Source organism: Ornithorhynchus anatinus, chromosome 2 (genome assembly GCF_004115215.2).
Source record: "Ornithorhynchus anatinus isolate Pmale09 chromosome 2, mOrnAna1.pri.v4, whole genome shotgun sequence".
In the NCBI taxonomy this organism is placed as follows: Eukaryota; Metazoa; Chordata; class Mammalia; order Monotremata; family Ornithorhynchidae; genus Ornithorhynchus; species Ornithorhynchus anatinus.
This window is the reverse complement of record NC_041729.1, coordinates 49,388,514-49,404,111: the sequence shown is the minus strand read 5'-3', so window position 1 is coordinate 49,404,111 and position 15,598 is coordinate 49,388,514. Positions and strand designations below refer to the sequence as shown.

General features: G+C 49.7%; 1 protein-coding gene across 2 annotated transcripts in view; it reads left to right on the top strand.

Annotated features, from left to right (window-relative positions):
• Positions 1–15,598, top strand: part of ABCC1 (ATP binding cassette subfamily C member 1) — a 115,984-nt gene that overhangs the window by 68,257 nt on the left and 32,129 nt on the right. For both annotated transcript variants that reach the window (XM_029054615.2, XM_029054610.2), the window contains exons 13-19: positions 6,246–6,392; positions 6,993–7,080; positions 8,598–8,670; positions 9,420–9,546; positions 11,144–11,320; positions 12,634–12,801; positions 14,027–14,204. In XM_029054615.2, coding sequence (XP_028910448.1) covers positions 6,246–6,392; positions 6,993–7,080; positions 8,598–8,670; positions 9,420–9,546; positions 11,144–11,320; positions 12,634–12,801; positions 14,027–14,204 — 958 coding nt within the window. The remainder of the gene's footprint in view (positions 1–6,245; positions 6,393–6,992; positions 7,081–8,597; positions 8,671–9,419; positions 9,547–11,143; positions 11,321–12,633; positions 12,802–14,026; positions 14,205–15,598) is intronic.

Genomic DNA, 15,598 nt, shown 5'->3' with positions numbered 1-15,598 from the left:
ACAGTCTTAATCCCCATTTTACAGATGAAGTAACTGAGGCCCAGTGAAGTGACTTGTCCAGGGTCCCACAGCAGATAAATGGCGGGGCCGGGATTAGAACGCAGGTCCCTCTGACTCCCAGTCCCGTGCGCTATCCACTAGGCCATGCTGCTTCTCTCTGCTAGTCTTGCCAGACTAGGGGGAGCCCAGCCTATTGAAGTTTCACAATAAATCAATGAATGGTATTCATCGAATGCTTACTATATGCCGAATACTGTTCTAAGAGCTTGGGAGAGTACCATCCAATAGAATTAGTGGGCACGTTCCATGCCCATAATGGGTTTACCATCTACCAAAGGAAGAATGTCTACGGGTCTCCCTCTCTCCCCTTCCCCACCGCTCTCCTTTGTTCTCTAATCCCATAAAATGGACAATTAATTATAATAACTGTGGTATTTTTTGTTTATTGTATTTAGGTGCTTACTATGTGCCAGGCACTGTACTAAGCGCTGGGATAGAAACAGGCAGATCAGGTTGGACACAGTCCCTGTCCCATATGGGGTCAGATTTTACAGGTCAGGTAACTGAGTCCCACAGAAGTGAAATGACTTGCCCAAAGTCACACAGCCAAAAAATGGCAGAGTCAGGAATAGAACCCAGGTCCTTCTGACTCCCAGGCCTGTACTCTTCCCACTAGGTCATGCCGTTTCTCTAGGCACCTGTTAAGTGCTTATACTGTACTAAGTACTGGGATAGATACAAGATAAACAGGGCTGACTCATCAAGCTAATGGTTTAAATAAGAGGGAGACCAAGTATTTTTTCCCCATTTCACAGATTGGGAAATGGAGACACAGCATCATTAAGTGACTTGCCCAGAGTCATCCAGCAGACACGTGACAGAGCTGAGATTCGAGCCCAGGTCCTCTGACTCCTAGGCCTTTGGTGTTTGCACTAGGCCACCCTGCTTCTCTGTCGTTCAGTACAGATGAACTACATTAGCCTCCTGTCCTTTTTCTGGGGTTTTGTCAGCTCATGGCACTCACCCCCTCAGTAGTGATCTCCTAAAGGGGAGAGAGCATGTCGACCAACTCTCGTATTGTACGCTCCCAAGCATTGCTCACATTAAGCGCTCAGTAGATACCAATGATAGAGTGCCAGCCCCATAGTAAAGTGGCATTGCTTGAGGGGGGTGGGGGCCCTCTCTTCTCCCCCTCCCCCTTCTCTTTCACCTCCCCACCACTTCCCACCCCGGGAAGAATGACAGCGGCTGTTGATAGAGTTCTCCAAGATCGCTCCTTAAATTCTTCCTCTGGTCAGCTCACCGTTCTTTAAGTTGAAGGTCCCTGACAGGATATCAGTGCTTTCACTCTTCAGAGCCCCAAAGAACACCAGTACCTTATTTATAATAATGTTGGTATTTAAGTGCTTACTATGTGCAGAGCATTGTTCTAAGCACTGGGGGAGATACAGGGTAATGAGGTTGTCCCAAGTGAGGCTCACAGTCTTCATCTCCATTTTAAAGATGAAGGAACTGAGGCACAGAGAAGTGAAGTGACTTGCCCACAGTCACACGGCTGACAGGTGGCAGAGCTGGGATTCGAACCCATGACCTCTGACTCCCAAGCCCGTGCTCTTTCCACTTAGCCATGCTGCTTCCCATTTATATTCACAGTGCTTCCCTGAAACAGGAAATGAGTAACAATAAAGATAATATCTTGGCTTTTCAGAGTGCGTTCCACTCTGTATATAGTGTATATACAAGATATCTTTCTCTCCAAGAACAAGTGACCTTCTAACTGTTCCTCCAGATTTTCTTCCTCACAATATTCGCAGGTATGGAAGGTCAGGAACTTTTATCCCCATTTTCCAGAGGGGAATAAGCAAAACCTCCTCACTCACCAACTCTGAAATCCCTCTCTCTGACCATAACCTTCTCACCTGCCTCATCTCTCACACTCCCTCCCCCTGCAAATCTTCGCTACTGCCCCACAGAGACCTCCGCTCTCTCGATCCCATCCGTCTTTCCAATAGCATCTCGCCTCACCTTGCCGCCCTGTCCTCTCTTCCCACTCTCGACGAGCGGGTCTCCGCTCTCAACTCCACCCTCTCTACTCATCTCGACTCTCTCGCCCCCCCTTTCCCTCCGCCGCTCTCGCTCCACTAACCCACAGCCCCGGATCACCTCCTCCGTCCGCCTCCTACGCTCCTATGCTCGAGCTGCTGAGCGCTGCTGGCGAAAGTCCAAGCACCGAGCCGACCTCACACACTTCAAATTTATCCTTTCCTGCCTTAACTCTGCCCTCTCCTCCGCCAGGCAAAGCTGCTTCTCCTCCCTCATCGACACCCATGCCCGTCACCCCCGCCGATTGTTCCGGACCTTTAACTCTCTCCTTAGGCCCCCTGTTCCACCCCCTCCCCCATCTCTCACCCCTAATGATCTGGCCACCTATTTCCTCACGAAAATCAACACGATCAGGTCTGAGCTCCCCAAAGTCACCCCTCCGCCTCTCCCCTCCCCCCCAACAACCCCCTCCCCTACTTTCCCATCCTTCCCTGCAGTATCCTCAGAGGAGATCTCCTCCCTGCTCGCAAGTGCCACCCCCTCCACCTGCGCCTCGGACCCCATTCCCTCTCACCTTCTTAAAACCATCGCCCCTGCCCTCCTCCCTTCCTTAACCTCTATTTTTAACCACTCAATCTCCAAGGGCTCCTTCCCCTCTGCCTTCAAACATGCCCACGTCTCCCCCATCCTAAAAAAACCCGCTCTTGACCCCACTTCCCCCTCCAGTTATCGTCCTATCTCCCTACTACCCTTCCTTTCCAAAATCTTAGAACGAGTCGTCTACAATCGATGCCTAGAATTCCTTAATTCCCATTCTCTCCTAGATCCCCTCCAATCTGGCTTCCGTCCCCTCCACTCTACCGAGACCGCTCTCTCTAAGGTCACCCATGACCTCCTTCTTGCCAAATCCAATGGCTCCTACTCCATTCTGATCCTCCTTGACCTCTCTGCTGCCTTTGACACTGTCGACCATCCCCTCCTCCTCCGTACCTTATCTCACCTCGGCTTCACGGACTCTGTCCTCTCCCGGTTCTCCTCTTACCTCTCTGGCCGATCATTCTCGGTCTCCTACGCTGGAGCCTCCTCCCCCTCCCATCCTTTAACTGTTGGAGTTCCTCAAGGGTCAGTTCTTGGCCGTCTTCTGTTCTCCATTTACACTCACTCCCTCGGTGAACTCATCCGCTCTCACGGCTTTGACTACCATCTCTAGGCAGATGACACGCAGATCTACATCTCCGCCCCTGTCCTCTCCCCGTCCCTTCAGGCTCGCATCTCCTCCCGCCTCCGGGACGTCTCCACGTGGATGTCGGCCCGCCACCTAAAACTCAACATGAGCGAGACCGAGCTCCTCATCTTCCCTCCCAAGCCCGGTCCGCTCCCAGACTTCACCGTGGATGGCACGACCATCCTTCCCGTCCCGCAGGCCCGCAATCTCGGTGTCATCCTTGACTCGTCCCTCTCGTTCACCCCACACATCCAATCCGTTACCGAGACCTGCCGGTTTCACCTCTACAATATCGCCAAGATCCGCCCTTTCCTCTCCACCCAAACGGCTACCTTACTATTACGGGCTCTCGTTATATCCCGGCTAGACTACTGTGTCAGCCTTCTCTCTGACCTCCCTTCCTCCTCTCTCGCCCCGCTCCGGTCTATTCTTCACTCCGCTGCCCGGCTCATCTTCCTGCAGAAACGATCTGGGCATGTCACTCCCCTTCTTAAACAACTCCAGTGGTTGCCTATCGACCTCCGCTCCAAACAAAAACTCCTCACTCTAGGCTTCAAGGCTCTCCATCACCTTGCCCCTTCCTATCTCTCCTCCCTTCTCTCTTTCCACTGCCCACCCCGCACACTCCGCTCCTCCGCCGCCCACCTCCTCGCCGTCCCTCGGTCTCGCCCATCCCGCCGTCGACCCCCGGGTCGCGTCCTCCCGCGGTCCCGGAACACCCTCCCTCCTCACCTCCGCCAAACTGATTCTCTTTCCCTCTTCAAAACCTTACTTAAAAATCACCTCCTCCAAGAGGCGTTCCCAGACTGAGCTCCTCTTCCCCCTCTACTCCCTCTGCCATCCCCCCTTTACCTCTCCGCAGCTAAAGCCTCATTTTCCCCTTTTCCCTCTGCTCCTCCACCTCTCCCTTCCCATCCCCACAGCACCGTACCCGTCCGCTCAACTGTATATATTTTCGTTACCCTATTTATTTTGTTAATGAATTGTACATCGCCTCGATTCTATTTAGTTGCCATTGTTTTTACGAGATGTTCTTCCCCTCGACGCTGTTTAGTGCCATCGTTCTCGTCTGTCCGTCTCCCCCGATTAGACCGTAAGCCCGTCAAACGGCAGGGACTGTCTCTATCTGTTGCCGACTTGTTCATCCCAAGCGCTTAGTACAGTGCTCTGCACATAGTAAGCGCTCAATAAATACTATTGAATGAATGAATGAAAACTTTATTGAAGGCACATCTCCAAGAGGCCTTCCTTGACTAAGCCCTCATTTCCTCTTCTCCCGCTCCCTTCTGCTTCATTCTTTCACCGGGATTTGTACCCTACCTCAGCCCCACAGCGCTTAGGTATATATCTGTAATTCATTTATTTATATTAATATCCGTCTCCCCCTCCAGACTGGAAGCTCGCCGTGGGCAGGGAGTGTGCCTACCAATTCTGTTGTATTGTACTCTCCCAGGCGCTTAGTACAGTGCACGCAGTAAGCGCTCAGTAAATGCTATTGACTGAGGGGAAACCTGAGGTCCAGTGAGGTTAAATAGTCCAACTTATACATTCCAAGCGCTTAGTAAAGTGCTCTACACATAGTAAGCGCTCAATAAATACTATTGAATGAATGGACCTGGTACAATTTGATCTCGACTCTCTAGGCTCTCGTGAGACTAAGCGTTCTGCATCTGCCCAGAGTGAAGCTGCACAGAGCCCGAAAGGAAGAGAGCCAAATCTGCAAGGAAATCCCTGCCTGCCCCGTGTACAGTGCTGTATTAAGGAGGCAGGCACGATGTTTGAAAACTTGTTTATGGTGTTCTCTATCTGATTATCTCACTGTCTTACAAACCTAATATCCCCTTAGGCAGCAGTTAGCACCTGATGGATCTGAGAGTGCTCTGCAGCCAAGAAAGGGAAGAGAGTTGCCAAGTGCTATAGGAAGGCCAAGTCAGAATCCCTCTCCCCTGCCCCTCTCTCCCTGTTCCTCCTCCTCCCTGCGTGCTGGAAGGGGGCTGAAATGGGGAGCGGGGGCCATGTGTGTGTCTCAGAGGTGGAAGGTGGCTGCAAAACTGTGGCTCTGTATTCATTCGTTTCGTTCAATCGTGTTTATTGAGAACTTACTGGGTGCAGAGCACTATACTAAGCGCTTGGAAAGTGGTGTTCAGCATTGTGTGTCTGTGCTCCAGGGGAGAAAGGTGTGCACACCGGAGGCAGAAGGTGGCTTTGCGAGTGTGTGTATACACTCCAGAGGTGGAAGGTGGATGCACTGGGGATGGGGGTGGGGGGAAGGTAGGTGTATTTGTGTGTGTGTGCAGCGTTTAGAACAGTGCTTTGCACATAGTAAGTGCTTAAATACCATTATTATTATTAGTGTATGTGCTCATGCACTTGTCAGAGGCGGAAGGTAGCTGCAGTGTGTTACTCTCCCCCCCATCGAACCTTCAAAGCCTTATTTAAGTCACACCTCCTCCGATAGGCCTTCCCAGACTAAGCCCTACCTTGCCTCATCTCCCACTCCCTTCCGCCTCACCCTGACTTGTCCCCTTTGCTCGTCCCCTCTCCCAGCCCCACGGCACTTATGTACGCATCTCTAATTTTCTGTGTTTGTATTCACGTCTGTCCCCCCTCTTTTAGACTGTAAGCTCGTTGTGGATAGGGAATGTGTCTATTTTTGTATTGTACTCTCCCAAGCGCTTAGTACAAGTTGCTCTGCACACAGTAAGCATTCAATAAATACGGTCGGATGAATGAATGAGGTGTGTGTGTGCGAGAGAGAGAAAGAAACCATAAGATTTGATAAGCTTATAGAACATCAGCATTAGAAATGGCACCTTGGGCCACTCTGTGTGAGCTCCCTTGAATAATCTCCTCTGTGCTCAATATGCCAAATTGAGATCTATCGATCCTTTTCTCAGACGAGCGGAATCCTTAATGGACTATTGATTGGTCCTGGGTGTGAACTGCATGGGTTTTTCTGTTGTTCTTTTGTCTCCAGGTGGCTCTCTCCACATTTGCCGTGTACATGACCATAGATGAGAACAACATCTTGGATGCCCAGAAAGCATTTGTTTCTTTGGCCTTATTCAACATCCTTCGCTTCCCACTCAATATCCTGCCGATGGTCATCAGCAGTATTGTACAGGTGCGTTAGGGCTCCGGTGGCGGTAGGGTAGGTTGTAACTCCGGGCTTCCAGACACTGTCCACCGAACAACTTCCCTCTCTCGGGTGAGGTGCCGGATTAGACTGTAAACCCGTCAGTGGGCAGGGACTGTCTCTATCTGTTGCCGATTTGTACATTCCAAGCGCTTAGTACAGTGCTCTGCACATAGTAAGCGCTCAATAAATACTATTGAATGAATGAATGCTTGAAATTGCACTCTTCACATAGGGTCCCCGGGGATGGGCAGGGTAAAATGACGGATAGGTCGGAGGAAAACAGTAACTGAAAACAAAGTCACCTAGGACAAGCTGTTTGCCAGGGGGACGTTTTCCACCTGGAGGATAAAAGCGGACAGTCGGGTGTTTATGATCTTTCCTTGGCAGGCCGGGTGTCCCACTAGAAGACTCTTTTAAGAGTGGACTTTCTTTCTGGGGAAGCTGTTTTCCCTTCCTCCCCTTTCCTCTTACAGGTGGTGGGTAGAAGCTGCATTATGAAGACAGGTTTTCTTAAAAGAAAAACAACCCAAAAACTCTAAGCAGATTCCGCTTGATTTTTAATCCCCTACAATTGCTTCCACATAGGCAAGTGTTTCCCTTAAGCGTCTCAGAATATTTCTCTCACATGAAGAACTGGAGCCAGACAGCGTAGTGAGATGCTCTGTGAAGAATGGTGAGTGTTTATCATCTCTTGCTGGGTTTCCCTCTCATTTCCCTTATTTTTATTATTCTTTTCTTTCTTTTTCTTGGCACACTATTTCGATCTTCTGTGCTTCCCGTTCGGTACCGAACACCCAGCTGTGCCTAGTGGTGTTCTTATCTCACCACTGTGGAGTCCAGTGGGTGGGCCGGACGCAACCACGTGTCTCTTGTCAGCAGCTGTGTATTTTAAGTTTCCTCCAGCTGAGGTTCTCTGTACCCTGGGGACATTGAGGAGTTCTTTGTCAGCCTGTTTTCTGCTCCCTGATCGGGGCAGGAAGGAGGATACAGTTCCCCTTGATTGAACTCTCCCCTAAATGAGTGTAGAAAAGTTTGGGAGGTGGAGTGGTGGGGCTGGTTTGCGGGAGGGAAGGTTCTTGATGCTGCCTGAGCTCTTAACAGCTCATTTTGAGTGACTGAAGATTCCAGAACACTGATCTAGGGTGACCGTGTTTTTGGAGCTGCCCAGGGACCCTTCTTTCTTTTTCGCACACCAATGCTTTGCACACAGTAAGCGCTCAATAAATACGATTGAATGAATGACTGGGATAGCCATAACGCAGTAAAGGGACGCTCACCATTTTGGACTTTTGCAGTGTCGATGTTAAAAGCCCAGGCGGGGACTGATGAGCCCCTGCAGAAACTTCTGGCAAAAACCCATGATATTTTAATGCTTGACAAGAGAACACTGCCTTCCCCAGAGGGTACGCTCCATTTCATGAGAGAACTAGTTTCATTTGAATCACAGCCCCATGCCCACTTGTTATTTCTTGAGTGGATTATAGTGTGCCCTGAAAGTCGATCCATCAATCAAAAAGAGAAGCAGCAGAGCCTAGTGGAAGGGGCCCGGGGCAGGGAGTCAGAGGACCTGGGTTCTAATCCCAGCTCTGTCGATTGTTGTGTGACCTTAGGCAAGTCGCTTAACTTCTCTGTTCCTCAGTTCGCCCTCCTACTTAGATTGGACACAGGGACTGTGTCCAAGCTAATCAACTTGTATCTATCCCAGCGCTTACAACAGTGTTCGACACATAGCATTTAACAGATACCATAAAGAAGTCATCTTTGAGTGATTACTGTGTACAGAGCAATCACCGAGACTTCAAGTCATGCCCCGCTGAGTTCTACCGTCTCGGAGGCCTGCTTGCCGGCCGAGACACCCATTTCTGTTTGGTTTGTTGTGGGTTCCTTTGTTAGAAGGTCTACCCCTCCCCCTCCCTTTTGGGTTTTAGTGTTATAGCAGTGAGTCTTGGTGCTTTCTTCTAAGGCTGCATTTTGCCATGGCTTCTTTATTCTGCCTGTGGGTAACCGACTGCCTCCTCTGTGCCGTTTTAATTCCTCTTCTGGGGTTGAGCCCTCTCCTGCCGGAAACAGGCTGAGCTAGGTCCCCGAGTGCCTGCCCAACTGGATAAAATTGGGGGGCCATTTATGTTGAGCTCTCTTTGACCCGATAGCCTCGTCTGACATAGATTTTTTGTTGTTGTTGCCACCCAGCTGGAGGGAACAGCATCAGCGTGACGAATGCAACATTTACTTGGTCAAGGAATGACCCTCCAACTCTGACTGGGTGAGTTCGGACCCCGGGAGTGAAAAGGCACCTGTCCCCGATGGCTGGACTCCTGAATCTTGTGGAAACACGCCAGAGACACAAACGGCATTGGGTTTGCAAAAGAGCACATGTTGTAACTGTGATTGCTTCTCCCTTCTTGGTGTTTTGTGTGTGCCTACGCACACACACGCACATCTCCTTCCTTCTCTTCTCTCTGCCCTCTCCCCACCTCCCTCCCTTCTTCCCCTCCCCTCCCATACCAATCAACTTACCTGAATGAAACCACATAGTTACCAGAAAAATGATCTTCCCTCTTGGAGAGGTGCTTCAGTCCGTGATTTGCGGAGTACCTGATGTCTTTCAAACTTGGAGTATCCAACGCCATGCTTCTGCCTAATCTTTGTTGACTCACTCTTAGGGCATTTAGGGATCTCAGGAGATCAAATCGTCAATTGCCTGCGGAAGATAGTTGTGTTTTCTTAAAAATCTCCCCAATAGAGAGCTCCCTTACCTCCTTGGTTGGCGCCTGTCAGTGTCTTACCTCACTGGGAATCCTGCTTGAATCCCTTCTGCTGCAGCTTCTCCTTGCCTCAGAGAGGCAGAGCCCAGGATAACCCATCAAAAGTGAAAAGGCTGTAACGGAGCCCCGTAACAGCTTTCTGTTGGCCAGTCTAACTAACCTCAGCCGTGTAGGTAGGCTCCTTGACTCTATCGGGGGGAAAGCTTGCTCAGTGCAGAGATGTACATTTTCTGGTGTGTCATTTCAGCATCACCTTTGCGGTACCAGAGGGCTCCCTAATCGCCGTGGTGGGCCAGGTTGGCTGTGGGAAGTCCTCCCTGCTGTCTGCCCTTTTGGCCGAGATGGACAAAGTGGAGGGGCACGTGGCTATCAAGGTAGGTCCGAGGGGTGGATCTTGATGCCGAAGGCCATTTGGCCGCTGTCAGCGGGCAGGAGAAACCCGTGCTGGGGAGAGTGGGGTTGATTTCTCTCGAGGTAATTCCTCTTTACTGTGGAGGAGAAACATTTTGGCAGCCTCCGAACGTTGTTTTCCCCAGCATACCCACCCCCTGGGCTCCTGGCCCTCTGCTACCCAAATAGTGAACAAATGCTTCTGACTCTGCCAGAAAATGTAATTGGTCTCAGGCAGTGAGGAAATAGCTGCTGGGAAGGCTGATAGCATTTGTTTATTGTATTGAGCACATTCATCCGTGTTTTATTGTGTTTAGAACATGTCTCACTTTCTGCCCATTCTCTGTTCTTTGACGAAATGGGCTTTGGAAGGAGATTTTTATCTCATATCTTCACTTAAGACTGCAAAAGTAAGTTTGGCTAGACTTAGACACTCAAAGAATAGAAAAATTCCTCCATTCATTCATTCATTCATTCATTCATTCAATCATTTATTTATTGGGTGCAGAGCACTGTACTAAGCGCTTGGAATGTACAATTTGGCAACAGATAGAGACCATCCTGCCCAATGATGAGCTCACAGTTTAAACAGGGGAGACAGACAGCAAAGTAAAACAAGTAGTCAGGGATCAATCCCATCAAAATAGTATTAATATACTCCAGTAAAGCCCTGTTCAACAAAACTGATTATCTGTGCACTTTGACTGTCCTGGTCAGTTTGCAGGATATGTAAAGCCAACCCGAGGTGTTTCTAGATGTTTCTTCTTTTCCTCTACCCACTACCAAACTTCTGTACACCCAAGTGCCTTCATCCTCCTACCCCTCTTCTGAAGCATTATGCACAATTTTTAATTATCTGAAAAATAGCTCCTCGATATCCGTGCCATTTATTGAGCAGGTGATACAAAATTGTCTTCACTTTCCCTACCATCTGTATTTTGAGAGCCTCTGAGGTTTTGTCCATCTCTTATCATTTCACTTTAACCTCACAGCAGCCTCATGCCAAATGGGGAAGGGAAGGAGACTGTTATCACCGTTTTACAGGTAGGAAGCTGAAGTCCAGAGAACTCAGGGTCAAATACCAAGCCAGAGGCAGAATCTTATTGTTATATTGTTTGTTGTTACGTTGTACTCACCCCAGCGCTTAGTACAGTGCTCTGCACTCAATAAGCGCTCAATAAGTATGATGGACTGACTGGAAAGCTGAAGGCCAGAAAACTCGAGGTCACCTAGCAAACCAGAGGCAGAATGAGTTACGGGTACTCAGGAAACTGGTGGAAGAGAGAAAGTAGGCAGGGTAGTAAAGGAGGCCCTGTCTTCATCTTTTTCTTAAGCAGCCCACATCTCATTTATCCATTTATTCACTGTTTTCCCTTGAGTCACGGTTCATCTTCCCCAAATTCCACACCCTCCCAGGACCATATTGCCACCAGTGACCTTTTGGTTAGGGGAATCCATTGCATCTCTAGTCGATCTGGGACCTGGGGAGTGGCTATCGGAGGAGGGGAAATTGCTGGCGGCGACGAAATCCGAGTCCCCTGCTGACGGTTTGATTGTTATCTTTCCCCTTTCCATCGACAGGGCTCCATAGCTTACGTCCCCCAGCAGGCGTGGATCCAGAACGCTTCACTGAGAGAGAACATCCTTTTTGGCCGGCAGCCTGAGGAGCGACACTACAAGCAAGTGATTGAAGCCTGTGCCCTCCTGCCAGACCTGGAAATCTTGCCCAGTGGGGACTGGACAGAGATTGGGGAGAAGGTCAGTGGGGCCCTACATCGGCCCCTGTATCGGGGGAATTTGCCTGAGAGTCGGGGCCCTAGAGCTTCCAGTGAGCGGCTCATCTTCACATGGTGGGCCCGATGAGCCTGTGTGGGGAAATGGACCGGGTTAGAACTTGGAATTCATATCCGCCCCCGATTTGAAAAGAGTATCGCCTCCCTGCCAAGGAGAAGGGCTCACTGTTTGCTAAAAAGCGGCTTAGTAGTTGTAGGGGTATTTATTGAGATTATTTTCCTGAGGAAATGTCCTTGGAAAAGTATAACAGAAGCCAAAGATAGATTCCCTGCCCTCAAAAGTGCTTACGGTCAGTCAAGCGATGGTATCGATCGAGCACTTATTTTGGGCAGAGCACTGAACTAAGAACTTGGGAGAGTACAGTATAGTCAGGAAACCAAACCCCTGCCCTCAAGGAGCTCACAATCTAATAAGAGGGCTAGACGCTGAAATAAATTTCAAGTAGGAGGAAGAACTAGAGTTTAAAGGTGTGTACGTAAGTACTGTGGAGAGGAGGGTGGGGGTAAGTAACTAAATGTAATTACACAGTCTGATGAGGGGAGACAGAAATACAAAGTATTTACAAATAATGGGAGCAGTGGAAGAACAAGGATCAGATAAGGGAGTAGAAAGAATATGCTGGCATGAAATGTCAGAATAAATAGTCCTAAATAGGCATTGGTCCTGAGACTATGTATCATTCAATCGTATTTATTGAGCGCTTACTGCATGCAGAGAACTGTACAAAGTGGTTGGGAGAGTACAGTATAACAATATGATGGAGCTGGTATAGAAATTTCCTCTCAGTTTAGAGGGGGAGACAGACATTAATATAAGTAAATAAATTACTGCTATAGTGCTGGGGATAGCTGTTGGTCAGGATCCTGGGAGTGAATCAGGGAAGGCTTGCTGGAAGAACCCAGGAAGTTTGGTAACTGAACTTAGTTGGGCCCGTCTGTCTCTCAGGCGAGCATCCATCTTTGCCTGGCTGTAGCGACCTTTTTGGGATCATCAATTTTAGGTGTGAAGCCTGGCTTTCTGAATCTGGCTTTCTGGATCTGGCATCCCACTGTGCTCTCCTCTGCCGAGATATCCCAAAAGCCCCGGAGCTTCCGTACTGGAGCCGGAACCCAAGCATCATTCCAATCGCCGGCCCAGCCGTCCTAGTTGTAGATGCAGAGATCTCTTCATCTGAAAACCACTTGAAAATGGGGCCGGTCTGTGCATTCCTCTTGGGTCTCGGAGCGTTCATCTTCACATCTGGCATTTCACTGTTTTTGGCGGTTCTCCATCCGTAGGGTGTGAATCTGTCCGGTGGTCAGAAGCAGAGAGTCAGCCTGGCCCGCTCCGTGTACTGTGACGCCGACGTGTACCTGTTCGATGACCCCCTCTCGGCGGTGGATGCTCACGTGGGGAAACACATCTTCGAGAAAGTTATTGGACCCAAAGGACTGCTGCGAAACAAGGTGAGAAGCAGTGGGACCTAGTGGATAGAGCGTGGGCCTGGGAGTCAGAAGGACCTGGGTTCTAATCCCAGCTCTGCCACTTGTCTGCTGTGCAAATCACTTCTCTGGCCCCAGTTACCTCGTCCGTAAAATGGGGATTAAGACTGTGTGAGACAGGGACTGTGTCCAACCCCATCTGCTTGTGTCCACCTCAGCACTTAGAACAGTGCACGACACATAGTAAGCGCTTAACAAATCCCACAATCATTATTATTACTCTTACCAGTATTAGTGCCGTATAGTGCTCATCGTAGGAGGAGAAGCGTAACCGGAGGCTGTTTCCGAAATCTCATCTTTGGGGGAAATGCTGAACCTCGCGGGGGCTAGCTGCATGGGGGAAGCAGCGTGGCTCAGTGGAAAGAGCCTGGGCTTCGGAGTCAGAGGTCATGGGTTCGATTCCCGGCTCTGCCACTTGTCAGCTGTGTGACTGTGGGCAAGTCACTTCACTTCTCTGTGCCTCAGTTACCTCATCTGTAAATTGGGGATGAAGACTGTGAGTCTCGCGTGGGACAACCTAATCACCCTGCATCTACCCCAGTGCTTAAAACAGTGCTCTGCACATAATAAGCGCTTAACAAATACCAACATTATTATTATTAGCTGTTGTTGTGTAAATCCCCTGACATTTTCAACTGTCTTTGATTTGAGAATTCCCAGCGTCCCATCCTTTCCATGTGGTTTTTCTTTGCCAAAGCTCCTAATAAAAGGAAGCTGTTAGGCAGCTTCCCCTCTTTAATACTTGTGAAAATGGATTCTGGATTAGATTCCCCCATTCCTTAGAACAGCCTGGCCCGAGGGGGCTTTTTCCCCTCCAGTTGGAAGAGGGACACTTTTCCCTCTTCAGACCTCACACTTATCGCTGTCTGAGTTACAGACAGACCGGCTGCATTAAGGATTGCGTGAGGGGCCGGGAGGCCTTTGAAGAGATGGTTGGAGAGACAGCTAGGGAAATGCGGTCTTCATAAAGAGCCAGAAACGTTTCCCTCCCCTTTTTCTTTTCTAGCTAAAAGTGGTTTCTCTGTCAGTGACTCAGCCCCTCTGCCTGCTCGCTTGTTGTCTCCCAGTGATGTAAACATTTAATAGCGCAGTTGGGATCGCCCGAGGCAGGGACGTCAACGAGACGGAGACGGAGCGATGGCTTGAATGAACCGTCGACCTCGTTGTTTTGCCTGTTGTGTGTATCTAGACTAGAATCCTGGTAACTCACGGCATCAGTTACCTGCCTCAGGTGGATAAGATCATCGTGATGAGCGAGGGCAAGATTTCCGAGATGGGCTCTCACCAGGAGCTCCTGGAGCGAGATGGAGCCTTTGCAGAGTTCCTACGGACGTACGCCAACGCGGAGCAGAGCCCGGACGACGGGGGTAAGCAGCCGATAGGGCGCCGAGATTCCCTGCGGCACTTCTCCCACTCCCTTCTGCGTTCGCCTGACTTGCTCCCTTCATTCATTCCCCCTTCCCGAACACTTAATACAGTGCTCTTCACACAGTATGTGCTCAATAAATACGGCTGACTGCAGCACCAGCGCTGACTTGCCTGGTCAGCCAGGGCGAGTTCTTTGGTTCATGTCGGGCGGAGAGGAAAGATGCTCAAATCATGTGAACACCTCGGGAGCGAGTGGGCTGGGGAATGTGGATTGGTCAATTTTTAGCGCTTATTGGCACGCCTGAGATAAATGATGCTGGTCACTCTGGGTCCCCCGGCAGCTGTCCAGCTAGAGATTGGCTTGTCTCTGCCCCCTCTCTCACTAGAAGCCCCCAACCTGAAATCCCAGGCTGAGGAAGAATTGGACCCAGGACCTGTGGTGGCCTTATTACCGTCCTGTTCCTTCCCCGACTCCCCCTCCTAACCACCCCCCACCCCCCCAAAAAATTGGGGTAGTTCAGGTGATTGATTTTATCTTATGTGAGTGCTTCCTGTGTGCAAAACACTGTACTAAGTACGTGGGAGAGTCCCGTACGACAAAGTTGGTAACCACGCTCCCTGTCCGCAGTGAGCTTACAGCCTAGAGGGGGAGACAGATGTTGATATAAATAAATAAATTATGGTTATGTACGAGGGGTGAATAATGTATCACTCCTTTTGAGGCCATAAGGGAAGGGAGCCACATGTCGCAGAGGAGTCGTCTGGCCTAGTGGATAGACAGCGGGCCCTGGGAGTTAGACGGACCTGGATTCTAATTCTGACTCCACCACATGCCTGCTGTGTAACCTTGGACAAATCATTTCATTTCTCTTTACCTCACTTACCTCATCAGCAAAATGGGGATTAAGACTGTGAATCCCATGTGGGACAGGGACTACGTCCCACCTGATTAGCCTGTGTCTATCCCAGAGTTCAGTACAGTACCCGCCAAATAGTAAGCACTTAACAAATGTAAAAACAGTAACGTCACAGTGAGATTGGCCTTCTTTTTGACCTCTTAAGTTTTCATAAGAAAGAAAACCCCATCCTGTTTTACTCACCCCTGAGAGATCAGGCAAGATTAAGGTTTAGGAGGATGTTTTTCAACCCTGTAATACTGTGCAGTTGCTGTTATTGGTCTTAACTTCTTGTCTAACACCTACTTCCTTCCTCATTCCAAAACCCTCCATGAGAGAGAAGCAAAATGGCCCAGTGGGAGGAGCGTGGGCCTGGGAGTCAGAGGACCTGAGTTCTAATCCCAGCTCTGCCACTTGACTGCTGTGTGATCTTGGGCAAGTCACTTCACTCCTCTGTGACTCAGCTGCCTCATCTGTAAAATGGGGATTAAATTCTA